The sequence below is a fragment of the Sminthopsis crassicaudata genome, chromosome 1, assembly GCF_048593235.1.
Source record: "Sminthopsis crassicaudata isolate SCR6 chromosome 1, ASM4859323v1, whole genome shotgun sequence".
Classification (NCBI taxonomy): domain Eukaryota; kingdom Metazoa; phylum Chordata; class Mammalia; order Dasyuromorphia; family Dasyuridae; genus Sminthopsis; species Sminthopsis crassicaudata.
Genome location: NC_133617.1, coordinates 483453614 through 483469903, shown reverse-complemented (window position 1 = coordinate 483469903; position 16290 = coordinate 483453614). Strand labels below are relative to the sequence as shown.

Here is a 16290-nt window from a genome sequence, read left to right as displayed (position 1 = left end):
TTATTCTCACTTGGTTTACCATCTACCTTCCTGACTGCTCCTTCTCAGTACCCTTTACTGAATATTCATCCACACCATGCCCGCTAACTATATTTGTCCCACAAAACTCTTTCCTGGCCCCTATTTTGTTTTCCCTCTACATGATTTCACTTAGTGATCTCATCAACTCCTATGAGTTTATATCCACATATCTAACACTAGTCTTTCTCGTAAGCCTCAATTCCAAATATCTGTCATGTGGACTTCTCAAATTGGATGTCCTGTGGACGTCTCAAATTCAACATAAATATTAATGTAAATAATTATCTCCCTCCTTCATAACCTTTCATTTCCCTCCAACTTCTCTATTGCTTTCAAGTATACTGTCATTCTCCTACTCAAGCTAACCATAGCATCATCCTCAACTCATTTTCTCTCACACCAAAAATCCATTACTTGTCATTCTACTTTCACATCTCTGGTATAAATCTCCTTTTCTCTACTTACATGTCTAAAACCCTAATCTAGGATCTCAATGCGTTTCATCTTTGAACATCTTCTAAACATCTTCTAATTTGTTTTCTTTGAGAACCTCATCTGGATCTTTCCTTGCTCACATTATATACTACCCTTATTATACATATTATTATACACATATTATATATACATACATATGTAATTTATATACCCTATATTGTACTTAACTAGCAAATATGATTTTATATATCTTGTAGAAAATAAGTTGCCAGGGGCAGCTAGGTGGTACAGTGGATAGAGCACCAGCCCTGAATTCAGGAGGACCTGAGTTCAAATGTGGTCTCAGACACTTAACACTTCCTAGCTGTGTGACCCTGGGCAAGTCACTTACCCCCAGTCTCAGAAAAAAAAAAAAAAAAGAAAGAAAGAAAATAAGTTGCCTGATTGCAGAGACTGTCATTTTTAAAATTTGTATTCCCATCACTTTGCTTTCATTTCATACCCTTATTATATTTATATATCTTATACTTATAGACTCATATACTTATGTATATACTGTATCATACTTACTTGTATACATGCTCTTAGTAGAAAGCAAGCTGCCTAATTGCAGAGGATCATTTTTTGAAACTTTGTAGAAGAGCCAATGAAACTATTTATATAAATACTGAAGGATTAGTGCTGTTCTTTCAAATATTAGAGTAGCAATTTCCATATTTCAAGAAAAATCCTATCTTTCATATGTGACCTTAGCCATAGTTGTTTAGGACAATTTGGGGTTCATTATGCCCAATGAAAAGAGAGCTGAATTTGGAATCAGAGGACCTGGATTCCATGAATAACTATGTCACTTACTATATGTAATACAAATCTCTTAATTATTTTGGACTTCATTTTCCTCATTCCTAATGAGGGGCTTAGGCAAAATAGGGATTCTTACATTATGTGTGTGTGTGTATATATATATATATATATATATATATATATATATATATATATATATATATATATATGCATACACACCTGTGTATGCTGGACTTTTTTGACAGTCTAGTGAAAAGAAAACCAAATATGTTGAAATGCATTTATCAAAAAATAGGTTTTTTAAAAGTTAATAGATTCTGGGTTAAGAACCCTTGGATTACATAATTACAAAGGTTGTTTCAAGCTTTAAATCTATGGTATTATGATCAATGAGTGCTCATCCAGTTCAAAGAACTCCAGTGTTGGGAAACCATTAAGAGTATTAGTTTTCCCAAATTTGAATGAGTAGCCTAAGTGGTTTGGGACAGGAACTCTTTCATCTTTCCCTATATTGTCTAAAACCAAATGAGGAAGGGCAATAGGAAAGAAGCTTTGCTGTCTTCCTTACTGCAGATTAAGGTCAAGACTTTGAAGCTCTGCAACTCTTTGTAGGCTATTTTTCCATTAGAGTTAGTAATTAAAAAACTCAGAAAATTTCAAAATGACCATGAATTGCTTCAAGGACCAGGACATGAGAGAAGCTATAAGGATGCATTCTGCTCTACAACTAAGGAGAAAAGAAAGTAAACCTTGGTTAGAAATAAGAGACTGTAACACTGGAAAGGAAAGCACTTGGGTCCACAAAAACCAAATGGTTAAAAGCCTCATTTGTCTCATTTTCCTCCAGCACATGTTTCTATACAATTAATTTTTTTTATTTTATTAAAAAACACCAATAGAAAAAAGAAAAGGAAAACAAAACCAGAAAGTTTTGAACATCAGGGAGGATTCAAAATATATAACAATAAATTATCAGTTCAAGGAAAGATATATAATATAGAAGAAATTATATTCTTCTTTTCTTTGCTTCCTGTAGGTTATTCTTTTGTTCTCTGCTGCACACTTTTTTACTTTATTTTTCCCCCTTTTATCCCTCCTTATCTCCTTCAAGCAGGCTATAGTACCACTCACAGACCTACTCACACACATCAATATACATACATATATAGAGCAACATGCAGACGTCTACATATACTCAGACATATATGTGTGTGTGTATATATATATACTTATACACAATATGGATCCACCCACATGCAAACATGCATCCAAAACAACATCAGTATAGCTGACATATAATGTAGATTTCTTTCTTAATTGAATCTTTAAATTTGACTTATCTCTTCGGCTAATTCTTCTATAATTCTGCTCCTTAACTTGCCTGCTATTACTTACCCTTCATCCACTCATGGATCCTTCCTTTAACTTCTTCCCTCATCTTTTGCTTCTCCTCTGCCCATCCTTCCACCCTTATTTCTTTATAGATTTTGCAGGGTACTATACCCTTAATATGAGTAGGTTTTCAGAACTATAAGAACTCCTCTCCGCTCTAATGTCTCTATTCTTCCTCTGCACCTCATTTACATAACAGCATTTTTGCCTTTTTCTAGACAGTGTTGCTTTTTAGTCTATTCAACTCTGCTCCAATCTTTCTTTTGAGCCACCCAATTGCTGATGTCAATCTTAAACATAGGGTATACATTTCCATAAAAAAGATTAACAATTTGTCCATGCTAAGTTCCTTGAAATTGATCTTTAATACTGGCTATTATTTGTTAAATTTTCTACTGAATTTGGGTATGGTTGAAAGTCCTGAAAATCTGCAAATTTGTTAAATGTCTGGTTTTTTTTTTCACTCAATATTCTGGATAATTTTGCTGAATATGATATTTTTGGCCACAGGCCTAGTTTTTTTTGATTGCTGGAATATATGATTCTAGGACCTGCAGCCTTTTATTGTGGCTGCTGATAAATCTTATACAATTGTAATTGTAGCTCCAGCACATTTGAATTTTTTTTCTTGTTTCTTGCAGAATTTTCCCTTTGATTTAGGGTTTCAAAAATTTGGCATTAATATTCTTAGGTGTTTTCTACAAAGGATCTTTTTGAGGTGGTGATTGGTGGATTTTTTTCTATTTCTACTTTCCCCTCATGTTCTATCACTCCAAGGCAATTTTCTTGCATTATTGTGTCAAGGTTCTTTATTTTATTTTATTTTATTTTATTTTTGTTATATTTCTTGGTCTCTTATAGCTTCATTGGCTTTCCCTTGTCTAACTCTAATTTTCAAGGAGTTATTTTCATCTTTGAGACTCTGTATCTCCTTTTCTAGTTGGTTTCTAGTTCTTTTTCATAATCTTCTTGTTTTTCTTGGATGGTTTTTTTAAAGTTTTTCCTTAATGTCTCTCATTTCATTTTTTAAATTAAAGCTTTTTATTTTCAAAACATTTGCATGGATGATTTTCAACATTGACCCTTGTAAAACCTTGTGTTCCAAATTTTCCCCTCCTTCCCTCAACCCCCTCCCCTAGATGGCAAGTAATCCAATATATATTATACATATTAAAATATATGTTAAATCCAATATATACATATGTATTTATACAATTATCATGCTGCACAAGAAAAATCAGATCAAAAAAGAAAACAAAATGAGAAAGAAAATAAAATGCAAGCAAACCACACTCAGTCCCCACAGTCCTCTCTTTGGATGTAGATGGCTCTCTTCATCACAAGATCATTGGAACTGGCCTCAATCATCTCATTGTTGGAAAGAACCACTACATCAGAATTGATCATCCTCTAATCTTGTTACTGTATACAATGATCTCTCCTGGTTCTGCTCATTTCACTCAGCATCAGTTTGTGTAAGTCTCCCCAGACCTCTCTGAAATCATTCTGCTGATGGTTTATTACAGAACAATAATGTTCCATGAAATTCATATACCATAACTTATTCATCCATTTTTCAACTGATGGCATCCACTCAGTTTCCAATTTCTTGCCACTACAAAAAGGGCTGCCAGAAACATTTTTGCAATGTGGGTCCCTTTCCCTCTTTAAGATCTCTTTTGGGATATAAGCCCAGAAGTAACACTGCTGGATCAGAGAATATGTCCAGTTTTATAGTCCTTTGGTCACAGTTCTAAATTGCTTTCCAGAATGGCTGGATTTATTCACAGTTCCACCAATAATGTATTCCAGTTTTCCCACATCCCCTCTAACATTCGTCATTATCTTTTTCTGTCATCTTAGCCAATCTGACAGGTGTGTAGTAGTATCTCAGAGATGTCTTAATTTGCATTTCTCTGATCAATAGTGATTTGGAACACTCTTTCATATGAGTAGAAATGGTTTCAATTTCTTCATCTGAAAATTGTCTATTCATATCCTTTGATCATTTATCAATTGGAGAATGGCTTGAATTTTTGTAAATTTCTCATTTGATTAAAAAAATTTTTTTGAGTTATTCTATAAATTCTCCTTGGGCAAAGAGCCATTTAACATTACTGTTTGGGGTAGAAGAAGCTTTTTTTTATTTCAGTGCTCTCCTCTGATGATGTACTCAGTCTTCTCTATTCTTACCACAGGTTTCTATGTTGAGTTCTTTCTTCTTTGCTGGTTCATTTTTTATTTTTTAAATGAGAAGTATTGGAGTAAGCACCTCTAGCCAATGGGGCCTCGAGCTTCTCACTGGAAACCCCAAATCAAGAGCTCCACTGTCCTGCAAGTACTGGCCCCACTGTTTTTGCAATCATCCTATGTGCTGGTTCCTTCTCACTCAGAGTTGAGTCTCTACAGCACAGTTGGGACTAGTTCCAAATCAGCTGAGGTTCACTTGGTCTTCCCAGACTCAGATACCCTACTTCCCACATAGTCTAGGAGAAAAAATTTTTGTGGTTCCTACTGACGCTCAGAGGTCCCTAGTTGGTGTTCCTGGGGAGCTAATTCAGAGGTGTTTGCACTTCACACTGGTTAATCCCCAGTCTCCAGTCTTTCTTTGAATTTTCTTGGCTTGCACAGGGAGGATCCTTATTTTGCTCCAAGTCTTGATCTTTCACCAGTCTATATTCACCCTGAGGCATAAATTTGTTCTGTTTGTGAGGGAAATCTGGTTGAAAGTTATTGACCTACTCCAACATCTTCCCAGAATCCTCCCTCTATAGGACTTTTTAAGGCTTATACAGCCCATTTCCCTCACTACCCATGTGAGGAAGGCAGCACAAATATCAAACGTAATGTTAGAATTCATAGAACCTCAAATGTTACTAGCCCAATCCATTAGTGAAGAAAAATTATCACTACAAAACCCTCAAAAATGATCAGCCAATTTTCAATTTAACAATTTACCACATGGCCATCATGTACAAAGCATTGTGATAGGCACTTGGGGGACAAGGCAAACTAGTGCTGCCCTCATTCACTGAAGAGTATATATTTCCTTGAAGGCCTCTAGAAAAAAGAATTTCACTAGTAATCTTGATAGTTCATCCCACATTTGGACAGTTCTAATTATTAGGTTTTTTTTTTAATTCCAATTTTATAGACATGAAAACTGGGGCTCAAAAAGATTAAGACAAGGAAGAATTTACACTTGCAGGAGACATAACCACTTGGTGTCCAAGTTCCCAACTCTTCCTCTCCCTCTTGACTCTCCATTCTGAGCCCAATGCACTGGAGTCACCATCAGCGACTCAGAATGGGAGGTGGGTGTGGGAGAGTTCCCATAGTCTATTGCTTGCCTAATGGGGGGAATACTGATTGAAGAGGGAGATACTTATCTCATAACTGCAGCTTCAGGGATTTGGGGGCTGGAATGGATATATATCCCTGAATTTCCCTTCAATGCATCTCTCCATGAAAATAATTATATATGGTACTTAGGGTCTCCGGGAGTTTTAGTGCTAGACTTCAGGTACACTCGGGTTAAATAATCTTTTGGGGACTAATGTAGGAATAATGATTACCCTGCACATAATTCTGTTTGGATGGATTATTACATGTCAAGGTCCAAATATCTGACTTAAACATTAATTTTTGGAACACAAACTATTTGGAAGTTGGGGACTAACTTTTTGTAACTTCACAATTGAAAGCAATGTTCAGTTACCTTAGGGGCATCTGTAGTGTGACAGATAGCCAATGAAGGCATGGTTTCTCTGCTTTCCTTATTGTTTGCTATACATGAGTCTGGTAATAGAGAACAAAAGGAGAGAAAACCAAATGGAGCTATTCTGACCCTTTCAATAAAACTGGTACATATCTGGCATCCTAAGGGCTCAAAATGGAGACTAAGGTTAGTTGCTTAAATAATTTGTACCCAGGCAAGAGGCTGGGGAGAAGGGGAAATTTTAGGGGTGGGTATGAAGTACCATCCAATAACTTCCTAATTCATTCAATTATTCCTGCTAACAGTATAGTAACTTCATTGTTTCTCTGCTGTTGAAAAATTATCAAAGTCCTGTAACATTTTCACCTAATTACAACTTGGAGGATGCAAAAGAGAAGATATTACATCTTAAGTTTCAATTTCATCCTTGTCTCTTTAGTGATAGGAATAGCAATGCTTTCTTGAAGAGATAATATTTGTAAATAGTGTTTAGCACAGAGCTTAGAATAAAGTAGGCACTTAATAAATGCTAATTTTCCCTACTTTCTTTCTTTTTTCTTCCTATACTCTCCCTTGATGTCAACATTTTAATGTCTTCTCTTCTGTGATGTAAAAATGAACCAATAATAAAATGCTAAAGTAATAAAAATTATTATATTGCCTAAATCAACTTAATTATTTAGTGCCATGCCAATTAAACCCCAAAGGATTACTTTAGAGAGCTAAGGAAAAAAATTCATCTGCAAGAATAAAGGATCAAAGATTCTCAAAGAAAATAATAAAAAAAAAAAAGGAAGCAAAGATATTTTGCAGTACCAAGCCTCAAACTATTGACAAAGCAGTGATTATCAGAAATGTTTGATAGTGTCCAAAAGATCATGAATGGAACAATAAATGGAACAGTTTAGGTATACAACATATACAACACAATTATATAGTGTTTGATAAACCTAAAGACCACAACTAGACTTACTATTCGAAAACCATTAGGAAAACTGGAAAGCAGCCAGACAGTAATTAGGTTTAGATCAAAATCTCACACCACATACCACAATAAGTTTTAAATGGTTCTATAACATAGATATAAGCAATCACGTCATAAATAAAAAGTTTAATGCTTTTTAGAATTGTTGACTTCTATGCTCTCCTGCCTCACCAAAATGACTGTGAACATAGACAAGATCTTATAATCAATCAATATTTCTGTCTTGTGATTTTGTTATTATTTTCTTTGAAAATTATAGCTTTTATCACTTTTATTTCTGAATAAACATACACACATATAAACATTAACATGTCTATGCATACATACATGTATATATGCTGTATTCAACAGTCATTATTTCCTATCTCTCAAAAGAAGGAAAAGAGGTCTGATTTCCTCATTTCTTCTCTGGGACCAAATCTGGTCATTATATTACAAGTTAAAATATTTAATTTTGTTGTTTTTGTAATTGTTCTTTCCATTTACATTTTTATGCACACTTTATACAGTATTTTCTTGGTTCTGCTCATTACTGGTTTTTTTAAACTATAATCTAAAAATGTATTTAAAATATTTTCCAACAAAAATCATTTAAAAACCACAAGAAAAAACAAACTATGTTTTACCCAAAAAAGAACTTTGAATATGTACTCTGTATTTACAGGATCTATGGATTAATTTCAGGGCATCTCTACTTGAATTGGGAAAAAAAATTACAACTTTATTTTCAATAACCTCTAATTGAATTTAGCAAGGAAGGGTTTCATAATTTTCATCGTATCACCAAAGGGATCAAAAACATAAAAAGTTAGAGCATAAAATACTTTTTAAAATTATTATTAAAGGGAGTTTATATTTGCTTCTCCTTATACCAGATTTATTACCAGGAATCTAACATTTCCTTTTCTTCCATGTGTTGCTAAGTTCTCAGGCACAGGTTCACTATCCTGAAATCCTGATTCTTGACATCTCAAAGGTCAAAGAGCAAGGTACATAGGAAATTAAGAGCGGACTAAATAGGGGAAAAATCAAGTTGATGCCCCAGGATGGAGATAATTTCCAAAAGGGATGTCACTTTCAGTTGGCACAATCTGGGGCTGGGCTTGTGGTAATTGGCCCTCTACCTCCTGCAAAGTGTCCTGGCTGACATTTCAATTACTCTAAAGAGGACCCTGAAGTCTGCCCCTCCATAGGTAGTTCTGCCTGAACACTCTACTGTCCAACCATTTTGACTATGGCAGCACAATTTTAAAAGGAAGAAACGTGATACTTGCCTATAATAATGCCATTTTTCTCCACAGGTTCCTGCCAGCTGACCTTGAGAGACGTGTCCAGAATCTCAGTGAAACTCAGGTGTCCCACAGCTCCAGGCTCTAGCAATCAGAAGAAGAAATCTGTTAACAGGGAGCCCCATTTCCTTTTGATCAGATTCGTGGGGCAGGGTTAGGGCCAGGGAATGAAAATGGTGATTCAGGGCCAACAGAAACCTGCAGGAAACATCAGTAAGAACAGCAGGAGGGGGAGGGAATGCAAGGTGTTAAGAGGTACTCTGGCTATTATCACATAAATTATTTCATCCAGTCTTCATCCCAACTGTGCGGAAAACTAAAGAGACTGGCAGCAGGAAATTTACACACACCTTGTACTCCATCTCTCCCCTTGATCTAATCTAATTAGAACAATCGCTTCTGCTGTTTCCCGCCCCCCCCCCAATAGTCTCTCACTACCATCTTCCCTGCTTTTATAGGTTCTGAGTTACCACCAGCTCTTACATCTTCATGAGCTGAAGAAGTTGTGCATTTGCATGTAGGATTTCCTTGGTTTACATTTATTATGGGGGGCAATGCCTTTGGCCAGGAGATAAGTTTTCCCCCTGCACTGGTATTTCCATCATCATATCCCACCTTTGGATTAAATAACAAAGGTGAGAGCACTAGCTTCAGAAAGCTAGTCAATGATAATCAATAAACTCTTTACTGGAGTTTTCTCATAAAGAAAGGGCAGATTCCTCAGTCTCATAGACTCAGAATATCAGCGGTGTTAGGGAACTTAGGAGTCATCTGGTCCAATCCTCTTATTTTATAGAGGGAACTGAGGCTTGTGATGGATCTTGCTCAAGGTCACACAGTGAAAGAGACAGAATAGGTATTATGCAAGTTTCTGGGAGCACTAAGGGAAAAAAAAGCTGTTCTGGCTCTCAAGAAATCTTATGTTCTAACAAATGCTTTTATGTTATTTTGTGGGTAAAGTAGGCAGGTGAAAGGGTGATGGTGATGGGATGTTGTGCTTTCTGCTCTAACTCTCTACTGTGATTCTTTGAATTAACTAGCTATCACCTCAGAAGGAACACATGTAACAGGTTCTGGAGGATATAGGTACTAGGCAAAAATGTTTTCAGTGAGAGAAGAAGGAGAGTTGACTGAGACAAGAACTGAAGTAGGGTAGAAAAGGACAACCAATAGAATGTTTCTAATGTACTGCTGTGGGGGGGGGCAGGATAGGGAGGAAGGGAGGGGAGAGGGTAGTCTCAAATGACTGTGAGGTAGTAAGAGAGAGAGGGAGAGAGGCAGCACAAAGCCAGGGAACCTCATCGTTACTACGGGATGTAGTGAGTGGCGATATGGCATAATTGGATCCAGAGAAGGGATGAGCAGAGGCCTACCCTTCCTTTCATGTCTACATTCTTATCCCTTTTTCTCTGGCTTCCTCTCTGTTCCTTCACTCTAACCACTGCCCAGATGTTAAGAATGGAGAAAGAAACCCATCTAGAAGAATTTGGAAAAAAATATATAGCTCCATAATGCCCAGTCACTGGGACCTGTGGAGTTCATTCAAAAAGAACAATTTTCAGCATCAAAGAACCAAACATAAAAAAGATGGGCACTACACTGCATCTAGAATAAAAACAGCTATGGTTACTGTTTTATAGGTCCTTGCAACCTGAGTCAGTATATATATGCTAAACTTTATTTTCTCAAAAAGTTAACTTTCTGGATTTGCTATTTTTTCCTGGTAGATGGTGAAGGACGCAATTCAAAAGTTCTTTGGTTATCTTTAAAAAAATAACCACCCCCTCCAAAAAACCCTTTCCCCTCCTATTTTCATTTCTAAGAGAAACACAGGGATAGAAATGCCCAAGTTTGTTAGAAAAGGTATGACCAGTCTATTTTTCTCCTTGTTATTTCTCACAGACCCATTCCTGACATTGTCATCTTCTTCTTCCAGAAAGTTTTCCTCTGAGATAAAAAAGGAGAAAGATTTCAGAAAGAAAGATAGGAGAGGAGACAGAGAAGATGGTAAAGGAGAAAGGAAAGGGGGAAAAGGCAAAAGACAATATGGGGAAAAGATGAAGCTTTTAAGATGAATGCAAGATCCAGTTTCCCAAATAGTATTTGAATAACCACAACACATGATTAAAACAAAAATTGGCAACTGATTCTGGAAATACACATGTCAAGGTGAACCTTTCAAAAGGTTTTTATGGATGAGCTCAAACACTCTGACGAGCTTTAGCTTCCTAGGGTAGAAGAGGGCAAAATAGAATGGCTGTCAAGACTATATCATCCTCTCTCAATTTTGATCTTTCAGAGACACATTTTGATTGGTGTTGGATCCAACTCATTCTTTCTTCAATCAATGAGCTAAGGAAGAGAAATTTTTGCTCATTTTGTATTCTCTGTGCTCCTGCTACCTGGATTGCTGCCCAAAAATGCTATCCTCCAGCTTGTTGAAACCAGTTGGCAATGTCTGGACTGAAAATTTATATAGTGTTTCCTCTATTTTTCTTCTTTTGCCCCAAATTCTCATTCCATTTGAGCCTTGAAAAAGAAAGTCTGCCACTGTATTAGCTAATTACAGCAAGGTGAACCTCTTTTTTTCCTTTCTCTTAAAGCAAGTACTTCTAATCTAGATTCCAACTGTGTATTTTATTAATTTGTATATCACATTTAGCATGCTACATAGTGAATGTGATTCTATCTATCCAAAACTGCTTGGTTGAGAAAATTTAAAACATTGAAATCATTCCTAGAGTTTTTGAAATTCCCAGGGAAGGACTCTTCTTACTCATTTACTGTAAGTCAAACAGATTTGATTTTCTATTTTCTAGAAACAAAGTTTTAGTGTTTAAATAAGAACAACAAAAAGAGAGTGGGGGATGGAGAAAAAAAACAAACTTTACTTTTAATATCTGGATTTAGTCAAAATGATTTCCTCTTTAATTTGAAGAGGCTATTCCTTTGTCACTTTTTAGCACACTAATATGTCCTGGGAACGGTAAAATACAATATCCATATAAGCTTTATTTATGATTTTCTATGATGTTTGCTGATCTAAGGAGAAGCACCCAAGAGACTGACTCCTTTTTAAGTAAGCAAAATAGTGAAAAACATTCAAATCAAGAAAAATGACAGGGAAGAAAGCTGGGAAGACGAGCCTGGAATAGGCTACCCTGCGGCCATCCAAGATAAAGGCCAGTGTATTTACTCATCAGCAGGAAACAGGCAAGATGCTTCTTTCTCTCCACCACCTTTTTGAGGTGACTGCTATAAATAAATAATTGAATTTTATTCTTTTTCACTATAAAGATAAATGGACAAAGTGTTATTTGTTGTTATTTTTTCTGACATCTATTATAGTTATATTTTGTGAAAAGCAGCTAGGTTTATACAGCTTTGAATGCTAAGTTCCTAAAATCCTTGTGAATAACTGCTTAGGTAGTCAAATACTGTTGATCGCCTCAGCATGTGATAATATTAATACAAAATTTTAAAACATAGTCATTGCAAAGAAAGTATATTGATAAAATGTGGGCAAATCCATGAGACTACCTCATCTACTACATTCAGAGTTACTTCTAAGGGACTACATATTTTATGGATCAGCACTAAAAGATGTCATTTTGGAATAATGCAGATAACACTGGATGGTATCTTGGGCTTCTCTCCTTGATAGTAGTAACAGGGTGTGTAGGCTATCTTAGTCTCTCCCTTTGCCCCCTCCTCCTCTCCTCTCTCCCCCTATTTCCCCCCTCTCTGTGTCCCTTCCTCTCTCTCTCTCTCTCCCCTATTTCTCTCTCTCTCTTTCTTTTCTTTTCTTCATTTCTTTCTTTTTCTCTCTTCCTCTCCTTTCTTTCTTTTTCTCTCTCTTCTTCTCTCTTCTTTCTTTTTTTCTCTCTCTTTCTCTGTCCCTTCCTCTCCCCCTCCATCTCTCTCTCTCTGTCTCTCTCTCTCTCTCTTTCTTTCTCTCTTTCTCTCTTCCTCTCTCTGTCCCCTCCTTTCCCCTCTCTGCTTCTGTCTCTCTCCTCTCTCTGTCTCTCTCCCTTTCTCTGTTTCTGTCTGAATGTCTGTCTCTGTCTCTCACAAACACACACATGCACAAACACACACACATACACACACACACACACACACACACACACACACACACACACAGCCAAACAAATCAAAAGACCTTATCTATATCTCAATTTGTTAGGAACACGAATTTTTTTCCCTTGGAATATGAGATCTGATTCTACATATGTAAATTTGAGAGCCAGGATGGATTATGGGAGGAACTGTCAAAGTCAGGCTGGAGGGGACATATCTTTCTATTTTCATCATTTTGTCATTAGCAACTTTACCCTTTGGGGAACTGACTTACACTGGGAACTGGACTGGGAATTAGGATGCTTGAGTTCTCATCTTAGCTTGACCACTAAGTAATTAAGTCACCTTGAAGAATTTCTTCCTTCTAGGTTTGTTTTCTGATCTGTTAAGTGAAGGAAAAGATTGTACTAGATGACCTCAAAATTTCCTTCAAGTTTTCACACTATATTAATTATGTGCATTGATTTACAAATGAAAGTATTTGCAGTTAAGGCAAAACATTATTTTAAATGTGCAATGATGAATGTCTTATACTAGGAATGCCTTTTTCTTCATATATCTTGTCTCAGCGAGAATTATAACTACTAAAAGTGATATCTTTACCCTGCATTTATTGCTTCATTTTGTACAGAGTAGGCAGTGTGTGTATGTGTGTGTCTATATACTCACTGTCTTCATGAGTCCAGATGAGTTGGGGTGGGCTCCAAGGACCATCCCCTGGTGTAGTGAAGCATAGAACTGATGTGTAGTAAGCAGTAAATTTCTTCAAGTTAGTTATATACCCATGATGGATACCATGGAAGTCAGGAGCAATGGTGACTGTGATCAGAGCCTCTGGAACATCCACTGGCCATGCTAGGAGCTAAGAAAGAATAAATTAATAAAATTTTATAAAATTACATCACTTTCAATTGACTTAACAAACATTTGTGGAACATGAAGAGTCACACGGATTCATACAGATGTCAAAATTAAGGTGACTCTCAATCTTATCACAGAACTAGCAATCTAATTTTGGAAACTGTGACCTAGCAAAAGGCACAAAGCAAATGATGTTGTAATAATAGAATGCTGCGATAACTGAATGACTAGTGAGAAAGATGAAGTTAAAACTGGAAGGTGAGGAATTGTCAGTGTTTCTGCGATACAGTACAAGGGGTGTTCTGTTTCTAGACAACCGGCCTTGCTGCTTTAGACAGAAATATCCCTAGGGAGGAGAGATGTATGAATTCATTATGTTATCACTCCTTAGCAGAAGTAGGTCTTAAGAACACCCTGCTCCCTAATTATGAGTTCCCCAGGCAGACTTTTGATCAATCATTTGATCTGCGAGGATCCACCAATCAGGATGGAGTGCCATGTGGATAACCAGACCTGATTATTCATTCACTAGAAATAAATAATTTTTCCTGATATAATTTTTTTTAGTTTAATAAATAAACAGAATCATATAAGAGTTTTAGAACTAGAAGGGACTCCAGAAACCATCTAATCCAACTTTCTCATTTTACAAATGAGAAAATTGAAGCACAAGATGGTTGAGTGACTTGCTCAAGCTCATACAGCCAGTGTTGGGGGCAAGATTTCATTCCAGCTCTTCTTTCCAGTCACTTGGCTCTGGGTCACCTCTCAGAATTCTAAACTGAAATTTCTGAACACAAAAAAGCAATCCTGTACATTTGATGACTTCTCCTTGATCAGCTGCTACTTTTGTATTCCCAAGGCCTGGCACACAGTAAGTATTTAATGACTATCTTTTATTCATGAATTATAATCATTTCATTTCTTTTAAAAATTTAAAAATTGTTATTTTTAAAAAAAATAATCATTTCTTTTATTAAAGTTTCCTATAGACTTATATTCACAGTTCCAAGCTTGACACCTGGAAGGAGAGGACAAAGCCAGTCTCTTCACATCATTTATAATTATTTCATTTCAAGACAATCAAATAGACCCCATCTCACTAAAGGCATGGATTACCTTGTAACCCTGGTTGATGCCATTAATGAACTGCTGAGGAGGAGGGTTCCACAGGAATTGGATAGTAGTGGAGTTCAGAGCTTCTGTTTGCACATTCTGTGGGGGAGCTGTGGGGACTGTTCCAAGGCAGCCATTGCAGACAACAAAATAAATGGTGAAAAAGAAAATAAGAAAGAGAGATGAAATAGAAACTCTGGATTACCATTCGTAAAAGTCACAGAATGGAGAAAAGAGAACCATGATTTATGCTTCTGGAAGCTGACAGTGGCATTCAAGAGAAAGGTGGGTTATATTTGTTTTCTGTTGGAGTTTCTCTTAATATATAGAAGGGAAAGTGGGTGGGTCTTGCTATGTTTTGATAGGTGAACCTTTTGAAGAAGCTTGATAGGCATGGCAAGTCAATGTTGTTTTGGCTTTTTTCCTTTTCATTATCCAAAACTTTAGGGCTCACTTAATCAATTCTTTTGTTAGACCATGGTAATTTACAAACTAAATTATTCCATGTGCTGAAAAAAACTAAATATAGGATCACATATTTAGAGTTAGAAAGGACCTTAGAATTATTTAGTTCCACCTAATTAATTTAAAGAGAAGGAAATTGAAGCTTATTTGTTCAAGGTTACTGGATCAAACAGTCATAAATCTGGGGATGGAAGGAACACACAAGTCCAATGTTGTCATTTCACAAAGAAATCGACTACAGACCACGCAGATTAAGGGACTTGCCCAAGGTCACAGAGATAGAAAGAAATATTTGAGATTTGAACTTAAGACTCTAAATCTAACACTCTTTCCCTTTACCCTGCTGATAAGGTCAGACCCATATAGATCTATTACTACCTATAGTTACATGGCTACTTTTGAATCACATTTGAAGATTTAATGATCTTGTGCATCACTAATCTAGGTTAACCATTTCTAGATTTCTTTCTGGCCACCAGCTTTTAGCCTATTTGGTCTCTCAGGAGATGAAAGTAAGGCACTTAACTTCCTAAAAAGCAGCTTTCAGGGAAAAAGACCACCAAGAACTCCCAAGGAGAAAGAAAGAGGAACTTGCCCTCTATGCACCTTCTTCTCAGGAGACTCCTGTCACACGGCATAAAACTTGGCCAAGGATTTGTACTTAAGAGCTGCCAAATCCAATTGACATTAAAAAATAATTTACTTAAGTAAATTTTTTCTCCCTTCTTTTTATTCTTGTTTCTAAGGTACACCAAAGTACAATACAAGTGGGCTTTTAACATACATATGTTTGTTGAAATGAGTTAAATTCCAAAGTTGTTCTCATAGAAGCCCTAACTTGTTAGGCAAAAGAAGAGAAAGATTAATCTTCCTCCAAATTCTCAGGTTCCTACCAGTAAGATTGTTCCTCCAAAGATTCATTGTTCCCATGTCAGCAGTTATGCATAGATAGTCTCTCTTAGATACAAGCGAAAAATGTCAAGATGTAACAACAAAGACAGTCCTTCCATCTTAGGAGAAATACTACCTTCAGCATTCTACTCCTAGAAACCCTGCCCACTCATCACTGCTACTGAATGGGCACCCACCCAAAGGTTATCTTGTAATTAGTGACCTTCTTTTGC

General features: G+C 36.3%; 1 protein-coding gene across 6 annotated transcripts in view; it reads right to left on the bottom strand.

The window, feature by feature from the left end:
- The window catches only part of SDK1 (sidekick cell adhesion molecule 1), a 1233278-nt gene that overhangs the window by 243014 nt on the left and 973974 nt on the right, over positions 1-16290 (bottom strand). For all 6 annotated transcript variants that reach the window (XM_074281198.1, XM_074281201.1, XM_074281200.1 and 3 more), the window contains 3 exons: positions 14705-14820; positions 13394-13586; positions 8630-8728 (listed from right to left, as the gene is read on the bottom strand). In XM_074281198.1, coding sequence (XP_074137299.1) covers positions 8630-8728; positions 13394-13586; positions 14705-14820 — 408 coding nt within the window. The remainder of the gene's footprint in view (positions 1-8629; positions 8729-13393; positions 13587-14704; positions 14821-16290) is intronic.